Here is a 17,941-nt window from a genome sequence, read left to right as displayed (position 1 = left end):
TTCTCAAGATCAAAGTCCAACTGTTTCTCTGCTTTTTAAAGTAGCACTGTTTTCTTTGCTGTTATCAGAAGGAAGGGCTTTGAAAAGATTCTTATAACCTGATTAACACTTTTGAAATGGCAAGATTATTATACTGGCAACCAAGTTATGAAGCATAATCAAAACATGATATATTTACATACAGAAGTAGAATCCATGACTGAAAAGTTTGTTTTTATTTGCATGTTTTGTTCCTATTTAAAATAGTTTATAATAAATACAGTACTAAATACAATTTTGAAGAAAATAACACAGAAAAAAATATATAGATAGGCATTCAACTAAGAGGACAGAGAAATGGTAGGTTCTGAATTGTGATCCTGAATTACAATACTGCAATGGGTGACTCTCTTAAGTAAAAAAGCAGGATTGGACCCTAAACAAAAAAAAGTCCATTCATGATAGTTTAAAAACATGCACACAGATATGATCAAATCTTCTCCAGTGAAGCCAGAAACCACCAGTTTAAATTTTGCATTTGTTTTGGATGCAATCATGCAAAAGGTGACAGTGGGATTCACCATTTTTCATGAATCTGTGAATTTCTCTTTTAAATGCCCCTTCCCCCAGCCTCTCCCACACAAATACTTCCATACCTACATTCAGGCCAAAGAGACTTTAAATGAGCAGTTTTTGTAATACAGTCTGAAAGCATGCATACAGTATTGGATAAATATCTAACAGACTGTTTTAATGTATACATGTGCTGATGAATATTCCATGTTTCAAGATATGAACTTCACTCCCAGAACACTGTAAAAATTATTTTAGTATAAATACAAGTCTTTATATTTCAGAATGCTCTGATTTGGCTCTCTTAACTACATTTTTATGTCATATTCAACATCCATTATATATTAACTACATATTTTTATTGCAGATGGCTGGTAATTAAATACAATGAGGTTCATTGCCTAGTATCACTGTTTTTTCAAAATAGTTTTAAAACTGTGATCTTAAAGATGCTCACAGATTCATTCTTCCTTATATGAAGATAAAGAGAATTACTGAGGGAGGATACTGCTATGTGTATTCTAGCACGATACATGACAGGCTCCTAAAATAATTGGTAACTGTTAACATGTTTTCACTAAAATTATTGTGAAAGTTTTATTTTATTTCATTTTATTTTTAAATATACACCTTTAAAGAGCCTGTGACATTTGGGGGAGGGGAGTAATTTTTTTCCTTCATGACTCACCAAGCATGAATCTCTCCTTCTAGAAAATATTTCAGAAATAAAAAATGATACTTAGAATAGTAGTGTGGATGTAGACAAGAGATACTATCCACTACACTGTTCACTGGAAAATAAAACTAGACCTGAAAACAGCCAACGTGCAAACAGAATTATGATGGAATTTAACTTTGTCTAGAGAATCTGTGGGGTTAGATGTTTTTCCCATTAGTGCTTTAATTTTATCCTTAAAAGAATATTATCTACATTTTAAGCCAGACACCCAGATTAAACACGTACAGTTTTCTATACGATGCACTACAGTGACTGTAATGGAAACTACTTACATTCATAATATAGGAGAACCACAAGAGAAAAGCATTGCATTGGTTCATTGTCGCTGTAAAATGTTCTACTTTTTTCATTTTTATTAATATTTTTATTAAATGGTATTTTGAATTACTTTCTTTTGGGGCCTTTATCTCCATTCCTTTCCAGGTTTAATGGATTCTCAAGAACACTGTCAAGATTCACTGTCCCATAACTGCAATATCACTGCAGCGTTTCCCCTGTTTGACAATTATCATGAAACGTGCTGCTAGCTTACAACCGTGCATAACCCTCACAAGAAGCCCTCCCCCCGGCTTCGTCTGCAAAAGACTGACCCATATATCATATCCAGACCCAACAAATTTGCCACAAATGTGTCTTTTGACCAAACCAGTAAAAAAAAAATGGCCATTACAACTGCACTGAAAGATAAGCAGGTTCTACTCACTGGCCCATAGTGCCAGTCTATGATATTATAAGTGCGTGATTGTAGGAGAGGGATGGGACTGTGGTAACAATTCCAGGCTGGACTTTTTAAAAGAGAGAGCATATTGGAGCATTGCAAAACATTTGCCAGCCATAACAAAGCTTTTGCCTTAGCAGAACCTTATGGCACAGAAGTGGAGCAGATCCCCTGTTATTACTTTGCAACATTAGCTCGGTGACACTGACAACCACCCACAGTCTTTCTTCTCTAATCTGTGGAGAATGTTCACAGCAGACTCTTATCTGTTGCTAAATTATTAACACGATAATCATCCTTGGCAAAGATTTCCCTTCCCTCCACCCCCGCTTAAAGCAGTGTAAAATATTTAATTACTAAAATACTTCACATGTATTTATTATTTTCATTTATTTCCCACTAACTCCAAACACACTGACAGTTTGGTAGGATTTTTTTCATCCCACACCTTATATTCAACTCAAAATGATGAATGCACAATCAATCCCATAAGCAACAAAAGTATCCACGGAGACTAAACAGCAAACTCTAAATCACAGCAGGGTAAGCGAAAATTAACAATTATTGAAACCAGTGTATTGAAATTCCAATAGAAGGCAAAAGTGAAGCTTAAGTCATTAAGAGGGTCCATTAGTTCAATCATTTGAAAGCAAGGTTTATTCTGTATACCAGACTCATACCTAGTCAACACAAAATCTTCCCAGGGGTTGCAGGTTTCAACAGAGTAAGGTGCAATGTTATTGCCTCTTCCAAATTCAGTAACCTGACCTCTGTTGGTCGAGAACCTTAGAGTGTGTTTCATAGGAACTTATTTCAATTGTTGGATACTTACCATATAAAAATCCTATTTCCAGATGCTTGTTTTTCCTGGTAATTATTTTAATATTTACTTGGAACACAGCAGAGGACGTGCTCTACAATCTTGCTACTTTCAAGCACCAATTAGGTGGTAAGGCCTAGTAAAGCAAGTAAAACATACACATATACACTAACGGTGTGTGTCCTTTCTTCTTTCACCTCTCTACATGGGTTAACATCATAGTGAAAGGCATTAAAGAAACACAGTATAGAACAGGAATGTTTTTAAAAATGCTGAAAACCAGAGAGAAAAAAAGCTACTATAGTGAGTAAAGCACACCTCAGAACATTGATCTTATATGTATGGCAGATATAGCATAAGGTGAAATTTGAAGTCTTGGTAACATGTGATACACATCGTTCATCCTGCACTAGACTTTGCTTTGTATAGTAACAGTACAATACTATGCTAGGGACAGGTGAGATTATGGGTTTTTAGGTTTCTGACAGTTTGAGTAAGAGACTGCCTAGAATAGCCACAGATATTTATCATCCCCTCTCCGGCAAGTTTTGTTACTCAGACAAAGGAAAATAGGAAGCTAATTTTTTACTAAATCTCAACATAAGTTTCCAGCTGAACAACAGATACCAAAAACCTGTCTGTCTAAGAACTGAAACTTTAGTTAGCCTCCAGAAGAGATGTGCTTCCCATGAAGCAAGGAAGCTACATTTTGTCCTATTAAAAACTTACATTACACAAAGAAACAAATTAGCATGTGAATCACTGAGCTATTCCATCCAGTTTGGAATAGCATAGCATTAGTAAACAGTCCAACCCACATTACATGTATTTGACAATATCAATAAAAAAGCAGATACTCAGCAGTTAAATATAGCAAACCTAACCTCTACTAGCACTTCTAACCCTTATAACTTTAGTAAGCCAGAGATTCTAACTACAATCAAGCTGGCGATTGTAGTAAAGCTCACTACAAAGAGTGTGTCTAGCACTTGCTGTGATAAAAACAAACCAAAAAGATATTCTACTGCCAGCTATTTTTTAATCCTAAAAAGATAATCCAAATGATCCAATTCACTCAAAACTGAAATGTTTATTGGCATAAAGAATAGTTATGCCACTTATGTATAAGTGATCTATTCTCGCTCTTCTGAAAACATATTAGAGCTAAAACATTGCAAATTAGTCTTTGTAAGAGACTGAAGAAATCTGAGAATCTGGATAAATTGCATACTGTGATTTAAAGCATCCCTTCTAATGACAAAACACAGCAAAATTAAAGCTGTTTTCTATAGAACTGATGGATTTCAGCTTTAGTGAATAAGTTGGGATTCCCTCCTGCCTATACAATTTAGATTCTTAGAGGACATAATAGCTATGCTAAAAAGGCTTCTGATATGTATAGCAAGGCATTCACATGATAGAAGCCTACTGGAATATCAAAGAAATACTTCTTTAAGCTTAAAGTGAACTCTTGATTTAATATTTAATGAGACAGAAAAAGTGGCTGAATGTCCCAGAAATTCTCCAGATCTCTTGCTGTGTGTTCACTGCTAAATATTAGGCAGCTATATATTCATGCTGGCATCGGACAAGACTTCAAGGATCAAAGGATATAATTTTCCTCCACCTCTTCATATATATATCTCTATATAGAGATATATAGAGATATATATATTGCTATTTGCCAACATTAAGTTGCAGCATTGCATTGCAATTGTACATCCCAACACTGTATTGCAGCATTACATTGCTAACACATCCGTGCTTCAGCATGTTTTTGGGGTATGCAGCCAGCTCAGCTGTAAACCTAAGGAAGATTTCCGTCAGGCAACAAAACTAAACTCTGCACAAATATTTAACAGCTCTGAGACCTCTGAAGGCTTAAAATAATATGTATTTCATGGTATGCTTGCAGTCAGCCCCACAACTGTGAGCTGCATAGTGCAGCATACTCGGCAAACACACCACTGCAAATAAGGCATTGTTTCCTGTTTCTGTCTTAGAAATTTTAAAATCAAAATGCTGAATGAAATTCTCAATACTTACTCTGACTTTAAAACATAAACAGTGCAGTAGTACCTCATATATTTCATTAAGTTTGTCTGGAACTTCTCTGGCTCCACAACAATTTCTCATCCCCCCCTCAGTCGGTGAAACACAAGTTCATTTAAGACAAACCTAGGATGAGTTCATCTTTCTCTTCCTCTCTCTTTTTTTAGCAGCTAAAACTAAGCCATAACCTATTAAAATAGAAACGTTCCTCAGACAATAGAATCCTTTAAAATTGCACAACCAATGTGGTTTTCTAGTTTACAGTTTAAGGTACGCATCAGAGTGAATTGTTCTTGGATCTACATTTTTTTTTAATAATTACCCCTATTGATAAGATGCGAGCCGAAGTAGAATTACATCATCATAGTTAACACTTACCAAAATACATTATGTTTCTCATTAATCATGCAGTCAGAATCCCACCGCTGTGTATTCAGCATTAGCTCCCGCACAGGGTTGACATGTAAAACAGAGCTCTTTCATTCTACATTATGTGGAAATTTCCCAGCATCAGAACAGTGAGTGAGCAGTGTGCCTCCTCAGGATGAGTGCTTTGTAGGCAGTCTGATCCCTGATACAATCCCTGTCTGATTTAGCATTTACTCTGGCTGCATGCTGCACTGCCCATTCTTACTGTAATCTGACTCCTCCTTGTGATGTCCTTGCTGTGCCTGTGACATCAGTAGGAAGAGTACTACAAACAGATTTTTTGCTTTAACAGGCTCTCGACGAGGTGCTCTAATATCCTGCTTAAACTAACCCTAGCTTGCAAAAAAAAAACCCAAAAATTTTGGCAGTAAATGTATTCAGTGACATAATGTGGTCAATTACTTAATAGATGGAAAAAGACAAAACATATATTGTTAGCATTTTGCTCACTAAAGGCACAATCTAGGAGGGTGCTGAGTGCCCTCACTTCCCACTGACTTCAATGAGAGGTAAAGGTGTTTGGCATGTTGCAGGATCAGACAATAAAGGCTAATGCATATTTCACAGAGCTCTAATAAATACTTTCCAGTCAGGTATTGTATGTATAAAGCTTAGTTTTCCTCTAGACAGATATCTATACTTAGAGGGCAGGCATATCAGCACAATTGAGTTCAAATGGTTTTTAAATACTATGTTTTTCTCCATGAATAATGCCCTGCAAGAGGGAAGAACTGGAAGACACATAAGATTTGTATGCGATTCAGAACCTTTCACCTTTATGTCTCCGGTTCCTTTCCAGCCCACTTTGTTAGTGGTAAGTCATTAGTAGCTGATGGTTACTTTATTGTTCTGTGATAAATGGTGTGGTCCCAAGCTGATGCCTAGTAGATCAGTTCCCATATGATCACATTCATTTTTAAAACTGGTATCTTTGTTGGCAGATTCAGAAAATAGACCAAAGACATAGATACTGAAATAGTTATGGATACTCTCACCCCTAGAGGTCATGCCTCAGGTTAGATGCGATGCACACTGGCAGGACTGCAGGGAAGGTTGCACTGCTGTGTCTGTGTGGCTGGGTTGGGAAAGGACACTGGTTTCCAGTATTGTCAGAGTGAGGCATTTCACTAGTAATACACCCAAGCCAAATAATGAAAAATAAAGTAAAATAATAAAGGCATAAACACTGACATGTTTATCTCATTGTAATAGGATCCAATGTGATACATGTTTGATACCACAGGAAAGAGGATAACAGATATAATTCATTTAAAGTTACGCTTCTTATTCTTACAAGCTGCATGCAGTGGGGGCATCTATACGAGACATTTACTGCAGAGTTGCCTACTAAGCTCCACAGGAAATGTCTCGCTGTCTACACGTGCTGCCCTATTTGGTTGCAAGAAACTAATAAACTCCACATCATGTTAGTACTTGTAAATACAAGTACTTTACTGCTGTGGAATGTTTTCGTGTGCAGCAGTGCACATGCAGACACTAACATGGCTGGTTGGGGCACAAGGGTACTTCAGTGTGGGGGCTGTCTGCCAGGTAGTCTGGTACTGGAGTATCCTTGTGTCCCAGCCACCCATTGCAGAACGTTGAGCCAGGTCAGAGTAGCCCCGGACTTGCATGCTGACCCCACCAGCTGGGGCTGCTCTCACCTGGCTCAACAAGCTGTGGTCCCAGGCACGCGTGTAAACGTGGTGCCCAGGAGCAATAAACTCAGGCGCAATATGCACCAGAGTTTATTGTGCCACATTAGTACGCATGTGTAGATGTGCCCAGTAATACCCAGTCACCAAGTTCAATTTCATAAGGTCCAATCATGTAGGGCAAAATTATCCAGCAGCACAGCAGTCAAGGGAGACATACTACAGCAACGTAAGTATGGTTCTATTATACAGCCACCTAGTTATATGGTCACCTAGTATATCAGTCATGCACAGGTGTTCCATCTGCTTGCACATGACTTGGCCGGACTTTATGCTACAGCTGTATAGGCCACCAGATGCAACTGAAGACTGAAGGAAGGAGAGAGTCTTGGCATGAGGTTAGTGCAAAAGGAGGCACATGAGCCTTGGCTGTTATGCTATTTCAGTAGGGACTGGAGCAGAATCTCCTGGGGGTTCTGAATCCCTCCTGTACCATGATACTTATATACGGGTGTTGGATCTGTCATTCAAGTCTCCCAGCCCTCCAGGCACATCCTCTAAATAGAGTTTATTAATTTTCCTTGTAAAGGGAATTGTAGCTCACACTATCAGAAAATGCAATCCTCAGTGTCTACCCTAATGTATCTCAGATGAGCTGTGATGATGAGAACGGGGAAGTCGGTCCTTATGAACCAGCAGCAGTTTTACTCTGGAGAGCCTTCTGTCTTCCACGAAGGTAAAGGAAGAAAGGACCAGACTAGTGGCAGTCTTTTAATTCCATTGCTGTCCTCAGAAAAACAATAGCAGACTGCACTGCACTGAGTCTACTGCAGGTAGATCACCCTCACACGGGAAGGTAGGGCTAGAATTTGGCTGGTTCAGAAACCATTCCCTCAAACTCCTGAATAGCTGTGAGGCATGGCATTGTGGCTGTGTCATCCTGAATTTGTATGTACTTGGGTCATCTCAGCTAGTGTAAAGCAGGGTAGGAATGGAAAGAACTAAGCAAACTCACAAGCTGATGATCTGCCCCTCTTAAAGCTTACCTTTAATACAAGATACCATTCAGATAGCTATTTTCAGTTTTGTTTTTTATTTCAATGTATTAAACCAGGCTTCAGAACTGTCCCCAAATTATTATATATTTTCTTTATTAACATAATGAATACATAATCAAAAACACCTAAAAAAAGATCTTGTTTTTTAAGTGACTTTCTTTGCACTTCAATTATGGAGCGGATGTGGCAAAGCCTGGGGGGACAGGGAGTCACTGATGGTCTTATTCCTTCTGGCAAGTTTCCACAGCATAAATTTACAAACTTTGGGCCAAATTCTGCTTTCCCTTGCACACGTGCAACTCCCAATAAATCACAAAGAAGTTTTAGATTTCTAACCACCAGGAGGCAAATCATCTTCTCAGAATGGCATTGTGTGAAAATACATAAAAGCAAGACATGGTCCAGTAGTTTTAACCCATGGTGGTTGCACAAGTGTACTATAAAGACACACTGAAGGCATACCTCAAGAAAATGGATACTGACATCAAGAGCAGGGAGGAACTAGCTGCTAACCAACTCCAATGGTGCCACAACCTCAACCAAGTGTCAGTCCACTTCGAAGTAAAGTGTCTTGAAGCAAAAAAGAGGCAGTGGAAGAAGGAAGACCTGTGGAAAAACCTGCAACTTCTGTGAACACATCTGTGGCTCAAAGATTGGACTCTTAAGTCACAACAAGCCCCACTGATAAGCCAAGGTAGAGATCAACCTCAAATTGGCAGTTTGCAGCTGCTGCTGACAGTTAATGTTCTAATAAAAAAATAGGGTTGTATGGAACAGAACCATAGAGAGTTGTAATAAGGAGCAAGAACCCTCTTTACACATATTGGTGCACTACCTGAACTTCTGGTCTGGAAACAGGAATAAATACACCAAGTGGGGTAATGAGGCTGACCCTTGGTTCCCTACATCTGATAGACAGGTCATCAAATTTTGGCTAACTTTATAATTTACTGTAAGTATAGGTCAGCAGAAAATTATGACCTTTCATAAGAAAGTTGAAAAAGAATGACCCCCCCCCCCCCCCCATCATTTGCACTTGGCATTTCTCCTAGGTGGTCAAGCTATGAGCTACCTCAAGTACAAGGCTTGGGCTAAAACCACAAGGTAGCCTTTTCATGAGGTATTTGGCTCCTGTCTTCTAATCTTGATTCCAGCTGTCCACAGAGATTGCAGTGCTGGTTTACACATTGCCCTCATGCTAAGAATGAAAAAGACTGGCAGGCATGTCTATTGCAAACATCGATTAATATTTTATAAAATTAATGTACCTGCTGAACACCCTAGGATTCCTGGAAACCTTTCTTCTGGCTTTGAATTCTCTCAGGAGTCAACCAATAATAGATTTATACCTAGATTCCTACTGGTTGGCTTTGATGAATTTCAGTTTGAGAGGCTGACCACAAACATTTTCTTGCAAGTGCAGAAACATATCCACTCTTTGTTGGCAGAAATATAATAATGTGCAACAAAAGACACTGGTGACACAACATTATCAGTTTATATGTCTGGTATAGTAGGTTAAAAGATCTTATACACCTTTGAGGCTTCCAATTTCTCTTAAAATAAATTCCATCTATTGTACACAGGCAGCTATTGAAATAAAAATGTACAGTGCTGCATTTGAAAACAAAATGGAAGCAGCAATCCAAATCACAATGAATGTCTTTATTTACCTTTAAAGAGACAGCAAAAGTCTCTTTAAGGCAAACTGAATACAACTTCATAAAATTTGTGGGGCTTATTCATCATGAAAATTGACTTCTTTGTGACATGATAACAGCAACTCTGTAGAAAGAAGAGCAACCAAGGCATAATATTGCAAGGACCCAGAAGTAATTGTAAGTTTTTTCCAAGTGTGTGTACTTATGTGCCTCAAGTCAAATCCATCAACTACACTGGCTAGAAATTTGGTTCCTTTTTGACTTTCAGCCATCTGGAGTAGATTAAAACAATGGGCATGTCTACACATGCATTTGCTGTGGCACCAGTTTACTCAGAAGAAAATTACTCACGAGTAAACAGTGCCGAGTAAGCATCTACCTGTGCAGGGAAGTAGGAGCTAGTGGCGTACCATGGGTCTCTGGCACCTGGGGGCCAATGCTTGCATTTTTACTCCCCCCTGGGGACAATCTGAGCAGGATGCAGGGCCCAAGACAAATCAGCCTATGCGGGGCCCCACCTCCCACTCCTGGCACTTCTGTGGGGGAATTAGCAGCACGGCATACTGGCCACGGGGGGATGGGTGGAAGCCAGAATTTCCAGCCGCAACAGCCAAAGAAAGCCACATCCTGTTAGGTGGGCAGGAGGGCCACACACAAAATGAGGGAGGCACTGTGGCCTCTCTGGCTGGTGCTCCCCCCCACCCAGGGCCCCCTACCAACCCCCCCCCCCCTTGGTATGCTACTGGTAGGAGCAGATTTGCTGCCAATTTGCTCCCACTTCCCAGGACCCTGCTGCTACAGGGGAAAACTCTAGGCTTCAGCTGCAGCTGACAGCAGCTATCAGCCCACTTCTCTGGCTAGGAGCAGCATGCAGAGTGCAGGGACAGAATGCAGCAGTGCTCTCCTTGCTGCTTCTGCTTCCCCATGCTATGGCTAATCTAGCCCCTGCCCCTGGCAGTGACAACCAGCACCCTGGGCTACTGTTGGCCACCATGCTGGCCCTTCTGGCCCACTGCACCTACCACTGCCAGGCCCTCCCAGCTCCCCCACATGCAGCAACCTCCTGTCAAGCTGCTGTGCACTGTCCCAGGGCCACCACCACACACCTACCACACATTTACAGATTCACAGATGTTTAGGACTGGAAGGGACCTCTTTGACCCCATCTGCCTGGCTGGACCCCGGCAGGGACACCATCGACAAGCTCCAGGATGTCACCGCCAGGACTGCTGTTGTACTCCTGGACCTCCAGCCCTGCCACCTCTGGGGCCACCAGGCCAGCCAGCACTGGTGGTGGCACATCATCCAGCACACCTGGGATGATGAGAAGTGGCTGGAGGCCTTCCACATGAACCGGGCCAACATCTGGGATCTCCTGAAGTAGCTCAACCACACCTGGAGTTGCAGGACACTGGCATGTGACTGCTTCTCCCTGCAGACACCTGCCTGGCCCTTGGCCTGCTCAAGCTGGTCATGCCTACCAGCCTGCAGTACACCAGCTACTTCCTTGCCATGGGCAAGGCCACAGCTGGGGAGGCTGTCTTGGTGTGCAGTGCCCTGCAGGACATACTGGGGGACACCATACTTGGCGTGCATGACTCTGGCTCATGCTGCCCTACACTGGACACCTGGACCCCTGCCAGGCCCACTTCAATTACTGCCTAGGCTGGACCCACCCTGGTGAAGTGTATGTCTGGATGCCTCAAGGGATGCTGGCGCACCCTCACCACCTGCCTTGTGTTCATCAAGGATAACCTCCCCTGGGTCATTGTCACAGCCTGTGTGCTGCATAATATCTGTGAGGCCCAGGGGGAGCTCTTCCATGAAGCCTGGGCAGAGAAAGCATGGTGTGCATAGGATGCCTGGCAATGGAAGCACCAGGTGGTTCAGCAACAGCAGCTGCGGCAGGCCCCCCTGCACCGAGGACCCAGGAGAGCCACGCACGTGCTAGCCAGGACCAGGGCACCAGCTGCAGGAGGCATGGGGCGACCACCTCCTCCAGCACTCCCCACTCTAACTTGCCTGCACTGCCAGCCACAGATCCCCCACCCACCCTCAGCACCGTGGTTACTGCAGACACATCTCACAAGAACATGTTTTTATTCTCCTCACATCAACCAGAGCCTCCTTTCCCCCTCCCTCCCCAATAAATAGAGCCCCTCCACCACCTACTCCATTCACCAATAATAAAACACCTTCTTCCCCATGAAAACTTCGTACAATATCCTTTGTGTACCATCCTGGGATGGGGGGACATGAGGTTGGAGCAACTAGGGGGCAGAGCCCAGGGACAAATGGCCAGCACCTCAGCCTATGGCTGTTCTCCCATGGGTGTGCACACCACGGTGAGTGTGGCATATGGGGGCCTCACCCAGGGGTAATGGTGGCCAGTGATGTCCCAGCATAAGTGGCTCGTCCTCCAGCAGGCAATGTCTAGGCCCAGCATGTTGGGCATGCAGTCCTAGCCCTGCTGCAGGCAGTTCCAGCTCCACACCTGGGTAGTGCTCGAGCGAGTGGCGGGGTTGGACCCAGGCAGGGGTCTGGGTCATGCTGGACCTTGGGCAGGGTCTGGGGCAGGTGCTTCTGGCTGATGGAGGTGGTGCAGGACCTCCTCCTAGGCCCAGATGGGGGCATGCTGCAGGGTGGTGGGTGACTGCCAGGGGGCAAGTGGAGCTAGGGTTGGGGACTGGGCAGTGGGTGGTACGAAGGCAGCCATCAAGGCCAGAATGGTGTCCAGCACTTGACAGTCCTCCATGACCTCCAGTGCCTGGGCCAGGATGGCATTCTGCTTTCATAGTGCCTCCACCCGCTTGCATTCCAGGGCCAGAAGGTGCACCCAGAACTCCCTGTCTATCCAGTCCCACACCTCCTTGTGCCAGTCTTGTGCCTTCTCATGCTGGTTCCATGTATCTTCATGGGCCATGTCCTCCACTGACCATCTGTTCTGGCGGGCATGTCCTCCACCCACCAGGCCCGAGCATCTGCCAGCCAAACCTATGACACCGTGGCCAGGTGGTTCATGAAGAAGGTCCTGTCCAAGTACCTCTGGCAGAGCTGGTGCATCTGCAGGGCCCTGGCTGTGGGCAGTGGTGACCCTGAGGCCACATCCCTCCCCCTCGTGTGCAGCTTCAGGCCCCATAGAGCCATGAGAAAGAAACTGTCTGTGAGTTTGCAAATTTCAGAGACAACATGCTCTCTACCAGGGGTTGTGCAGTGCCTGGCCTCAGATCAGGGGTCAGGTGTGCATAGGTGCCCAGGGACCATGGTAAATCAGGTGGGTAAGCCTGGGTCCAGGCAGCTGCTGGCCAAGCCCCGCATCCCCATTCACTCCCCTGGGGGTAGTGAGCCACTGAGTACTGGTTGTAGGAACCTGCCTCCCCTACCCTGTTCTCAGGGTGCGATAGGCCAGGCTTTTGGTAGTATCTGCTGCCATTGTTCCATGCCTCCCCCCACCTCCTGCAGGCCAGCCTGTCTCCTGTGCTGCTGCTCAGCCCACAGCAGCCGGGCTTAGAGGGCATGGTACTCCCGGACAACTGGGACAAGGAGCTGCCTATGCCCCGCCTTCCCACGGGTTTCTCCAGGGAGACACCCTGGGGCCAGCTCCCCCTGCACTGCCACTACACCCTGAGCATGCCCTTGCAGTGTGTGTCATGGGTGGTACATGAGGAGCTGTTTGCATGAACCAAAGGGTGCCTGATCCACTATGCTCTGCTGCTGCTGATGGCCATGTGCCCCAGGAGCACCTGGCATGGGACCCTGAGCTTCAGTGGTGCAGGGAGCAAGCCTGGGCTGCCCCACCATCTCTGTCACCATGTGGAGGGATACTGGTGGCTGCACTACATGTCCCTGCCCCCCACAGCTGAGGAGGACATCACTGCCAGCATCAGTGTTCCTTATCATGTGAGAGGCCTGTCCCCACCTAGCTGTGGGGGCACAGGCTTCTCAATAAATTTTGGCACCATCTCCTGCCTCCCGTGTTGAAGGGGTCGGGCATCTGGGGCCAGTGGAAATCAGGTGGGCTGGGAGAGGTGGAGGGGCAGGGGAATTGGGCAGGAGCCAGGGTGGAGAGAGCCCTCCCCCAGTGCAGACCTTGCCCCATGGCCAACACTGGCGTGGCTGGCAGCTCCAAGTGGTCATGGTTGCTGGTGATGGTGTGCAGTTCTGGACAGTGTCCTCAGATGGTGGGCAGGTGCCTAGTCAAGGCTCCCTCAGGAAGGAGCTGGCACTTCTGGTTGCTGGTGGTGTCATGGCTGGCTGCACCTTTTAGCATGAGTTGGGGCTGCACAGCTGGTGTGGCAGTTGCTGGCCCAGGCTCCTTGAACTGCTGGTGAAGAGTGCAGTCAGGGAGCTTGGTGGGGCAGCCTGCTGGATGCCCGAGGGGCACTCCCCAGGTGACATGTCACTGGGGATGGCAGTCCAGGGCAGGGGCTCAGCCAGGCCACCCATGCTGCTGTACACAAAATGGCTGTGGCCTCAGTCTCAAGGCACAAGGATGTCTGTCAGTTGCTGCATAAAGGGCATGGACTTACAGACACTCCCCAACTGATGATTGTGGTCGGTGATGGCAAGCCACTATGCCCACAAGGCCTTGACCTTTATGCAGTAATGCTGTGCTGACTGGTTGTGCCTGTGCTCCTGCATCTGCGCTGACAACCCCTCATAGACGTGAGCATTGGAGTACCTGCCGCACTCAAAAAGCATTGCATCTCCATCTTGCTCCATAGTGCCATGATGTTGCCAGTCTCCTCCTGTGACCAGTCAGGGCACAGCATGGGACTGACAGCCATGTGGCAGAGGCAATGCTCCATAGCACCTGCAGGTTTTGAGCAGGCTGCTGGGGATGGGCTGCAGGCAAGTGGAGCTGGCCTTGGCAAGAAGCTGCCTGCAGCTGAGTCTGGGTGCTGGTAGGCCTGGCTGGAGCTTGTAGCAGCCTGCAGCACCCTGCAGGCCTAGACGGTGCTGGCCTGGCAGGTGTGCAGCAGTGCAGTGCCAGGCAAGCGTGCTGGGGTGAAGACAGGCTGGGACAGCTGGCCTGCAGCCTGTTCAGGGGAACGCAGGGCCTGGAGTCACTTCAGTCTCTCTGCTGGTATGTCCGAGGGCTCAAAATGCCTGCAAGCTTTTAAAGGCCTGAAGCAGGGGCAGCCTAGCCCTGGGGCAGGAGAGTCTCTCAGCCTAGAGCCCTGAGGTTGGCCCCCTAGTGGCAGGGCTGACCTGGGAGCAAATTTGCTCCCAGATCCTGTCTACACATGAGTTACCTCACACTAACTAATCATTAGTAAATTTGATACCTGGATTTGCAGGTATCTTATTTACTCAAGATTAAGGGTTTTTACTGCACAGTAAGCATTCACATATGTAGACACATATGCTTACTGCACAGTTAAGCGTCTTGTGTAGACGTGCCTACTGAGTGTGTGCATCTACATGAGATGTTTACTGTAGAGCTAATTAGTCAGCTCCACGGTAAACATCTCAGCATCTACATGTGCACCCCTATTAGGATGCAGAAAATTAATAAACTCCACACCAGGCTAGCAATTCCCTGAGGTTAAATTAAAAAGGGAAAGAGAACATGTTGGTTTGTACGTTCTTAACTAGCCATGGTGGCTCATCTCTGGTTCTGGTCTTTTTCTGGTACCAAATGTGTTTTTTACCCTTGACTCAAAAGTGTCACTTCTGGAAATCTGCAATATTTGTCACCATGAATACCATTTAACTGCAGCAGTACCCAAAGGAACTCTGTACCACCACACGTGAATACAAGTGGAGGAACTTAATTAATCTTCCTGTCACTTCCATGATGCTTTTCATTAGTTTAGCTGCTATCTGATCAACTGGTCCATTCTCTATTGGAAATGGCTATCCAGAACCTCTTATAAAAAGCATTTTCAAGAGGTAAACAAGGCTCACCTTTGACGTTGAGAGCCTTTACAAATCTTAGCCATGCAGACTTTATCAGTTTAATAATAGTACTTACAGCAACCTTATTTGTAAGTAGCCAGGATTTCCTACATATGAGTTAAAGAACTCTGAGCCTCATCAGTGCTTTTGTGTGTACAAAACAAGTGGCTGAAATTGAATACTGTATTTAAAATATGAGCACAGTTACTATATTTTAAATGAAGGGTCATATATTTTCAATTTTCTGTGATGTTTATTACAATGCTTTAAAAACACAAAACCAATTCAGCATTTTAGGGGCCTTCTCCATTTGTTATTTCACAAGATGATCATCCCTGTCATCATTTTCTACCTTATGTATTTGACTTTATTTGAGACGATAAATTTGAGTTAATAATATACTGTACTTGGTGGCAGAAATAATGTATATTAATTAGAATTTGTCAGAGTTATCTTATCATATAAGCAAATGAGTGGTGACAGGAAATGATATGGTCCATGCATGTTATGGATAAATTATTTAGAAAAATTCTAATACTATTTCAGTAAAATATTGGTCTTTGATAACCTGGAGCTATAGGCACACCACAAAAAATGCCTATGATTATGTATCCCACATAGATTCTAACCTCAGTTTTGAGTCCAGTAACTTATTAAACCATAACTTTCAGAAAGGCATCCAGTCTTCATCTGAAGATACTAAGAGACAGAGAATCTGCTACTTCCATTAACTGTTTGGTCCAGTCAGTCACTCTCATTATTAAATATACTAGCGAATTGCCCATCAAGACGGATGGGGCAGAGGCACGGTGCAGGCAGGGACAGAATACTGCTGCATCCACTACCCTGCACTGCTGCCACCTCCCAGGAGGGGGCAGGGGAAGCTTGCATGTGGCTGCCACCGCCACCCACTGCCCCGCATTGTTGCCACTCTGCATCTGGTTGTGCGCCCCCCCCCCGACTCTGCGTCTGGTCCCATGCCACTATGCCCACTCCACATCCATCCCCGTGTCACCCCCCTCCCACTCCACACCACCACTGCCTCCAAGAAGCAGTGGGGGGAAGCTTGCACGTAACCAGACATGGAGCGGCAGCAGTGCAAGATGGTGAGTGGTGGCAGTGGAGCATGCAAGCCTTCCCCCACCATGCTCCTGTGAGGCAGCAGCAGCACGGGGTGGGGGAGGTGGTGCTCCATCCCTGCTCACCCCACCCGTCATTCTTGATGGGCATTCTTGGCTGAAGCCACATTCCACTGAGAGCCATACCTCCCAAGAGCATTACAGACACACAGACAGATGGACTAAGCCCTTTATATGTATCAGAAGATGCTTTATTTCTAATATGAAATTTTATTTCTTTATCTTCTAGCCACTGGTTCTGGTTATGGCTTTTTCCTAGTAGGTTCAAGTGCCTTTTGAAAATACTTGAAAATACAAATTCCCATGAAAATACTTCAATGAAGTAATAAAGTCTCTTCTCAATCTAAAAAAAATGGGGGCTAGAAGTGGATGAAATATTTCAATATTCTACTAATGCTGTTTACAGAGGAAAAATACCTCCATATTTTACATCCTATTTTACACCCAAACACCCCATTTCCCATTTCCTTTCCCACGGCATTATCATGAAACTCTTCTTCAGATGCTTAGTTATGATCCCAAATTCATTTTTAAAGCTTCCCAGGATACAATACTCTGATCTGTGGCTATGACTGATTGTGGTTGTTTGAAGATACCACTAGTAGGTAAATTTTCAAACATGTCCTTAGCATTCTAAAATGTATTAGGAAGTCTCCTTAGCCAAATCTTTGAGGACCCTTGATTATAAATTATGTGCTTACTAACTTACAAATGCATAGCCCTAGAACATTTTGTTTAACATTTTCTTTAGTTACTAATGGACTGTAATATACTTAACCATCCTTATATAGTATAAACACATCACCCTTTACAAGCGAAAAGGGTAGTTCTCCTTTGTCCTTTCTGCTTCTTCCCAAGTAAAGAACAGTAATATTTACTGAACACTTCATTCTCTGCTGAATCATTAACAACAATTTTATCTCCATCTAGTGGTTTATATCATTCCTAAGTTGTCTTTTGTTCCTATGATATTAAAAAACAAACAAACTCCTTGAATCCGCCCTAAGTTTGGCTTCCCTTATCAATTTTCTATATTCCTTACTTCCTAATTTAAACAGATCATGATCTATTTCCCTTTTATTTCCATTTATTATGCTTTGAATTTTTTATCTGCTAACTTTATTTTCTACTTGAAGCAGGGTAGGGTTTTTGCCAAATCTGTCTACTTTATGATTGAGGACTATAGCTTTTAGCCCATTTGTAAATGGTTCTTTAAA

General features: G+C 44.2%; 1 protein-coding gene across 12 annotated transcripts in view; it reads right to left on the bottom strand.

The window, feature by feature from the left end:
- Positions 1–17,941, bottom strand: part of ZNF385D (zinc finger protein 385D) — a 752,238-nt gene that overhangs the window by 269,825 nt on the left and 464,472 nt on the right. The window contains exon 1 of one of the 12 annotated variants that reach the window (XM_059728864.1): positions 5,260–5,485. The exons of the other annotated variants lie outside the window; for them this stretch is intronic. Within the exon in view, the coding sequence (XP_059584847.1) occupies positions 5,260–5,281 (22 nt within the window). The 5' untranslated portion in view covers positions 5,282–5,485. Of the gene's footprint in view, positions 1–5,259; positions 5,486–17,941 lie in introns of those variants that run through there. 12 annotated transcript variants of the gene reach the window in all.

Source organism: Alligator mississippiensis, chromosome 5 (assembly GCF_030867095.1).
Source record: "Alligator mississippiensis isolate rAllMis1 chromosome 5, rAllMis1, whole genome shotgun sequence".
Classification (NCBI taxonomy): Eukaryota; Metazoa; Chordata; order Crocodylia; family Alligatoridae; genus Alligator; species Alligator mississippiensis.
Note: the sequence above shows the minus strand (reverse complement) of the source record. Positions and strands in the feature narration are given on the sequence as shown.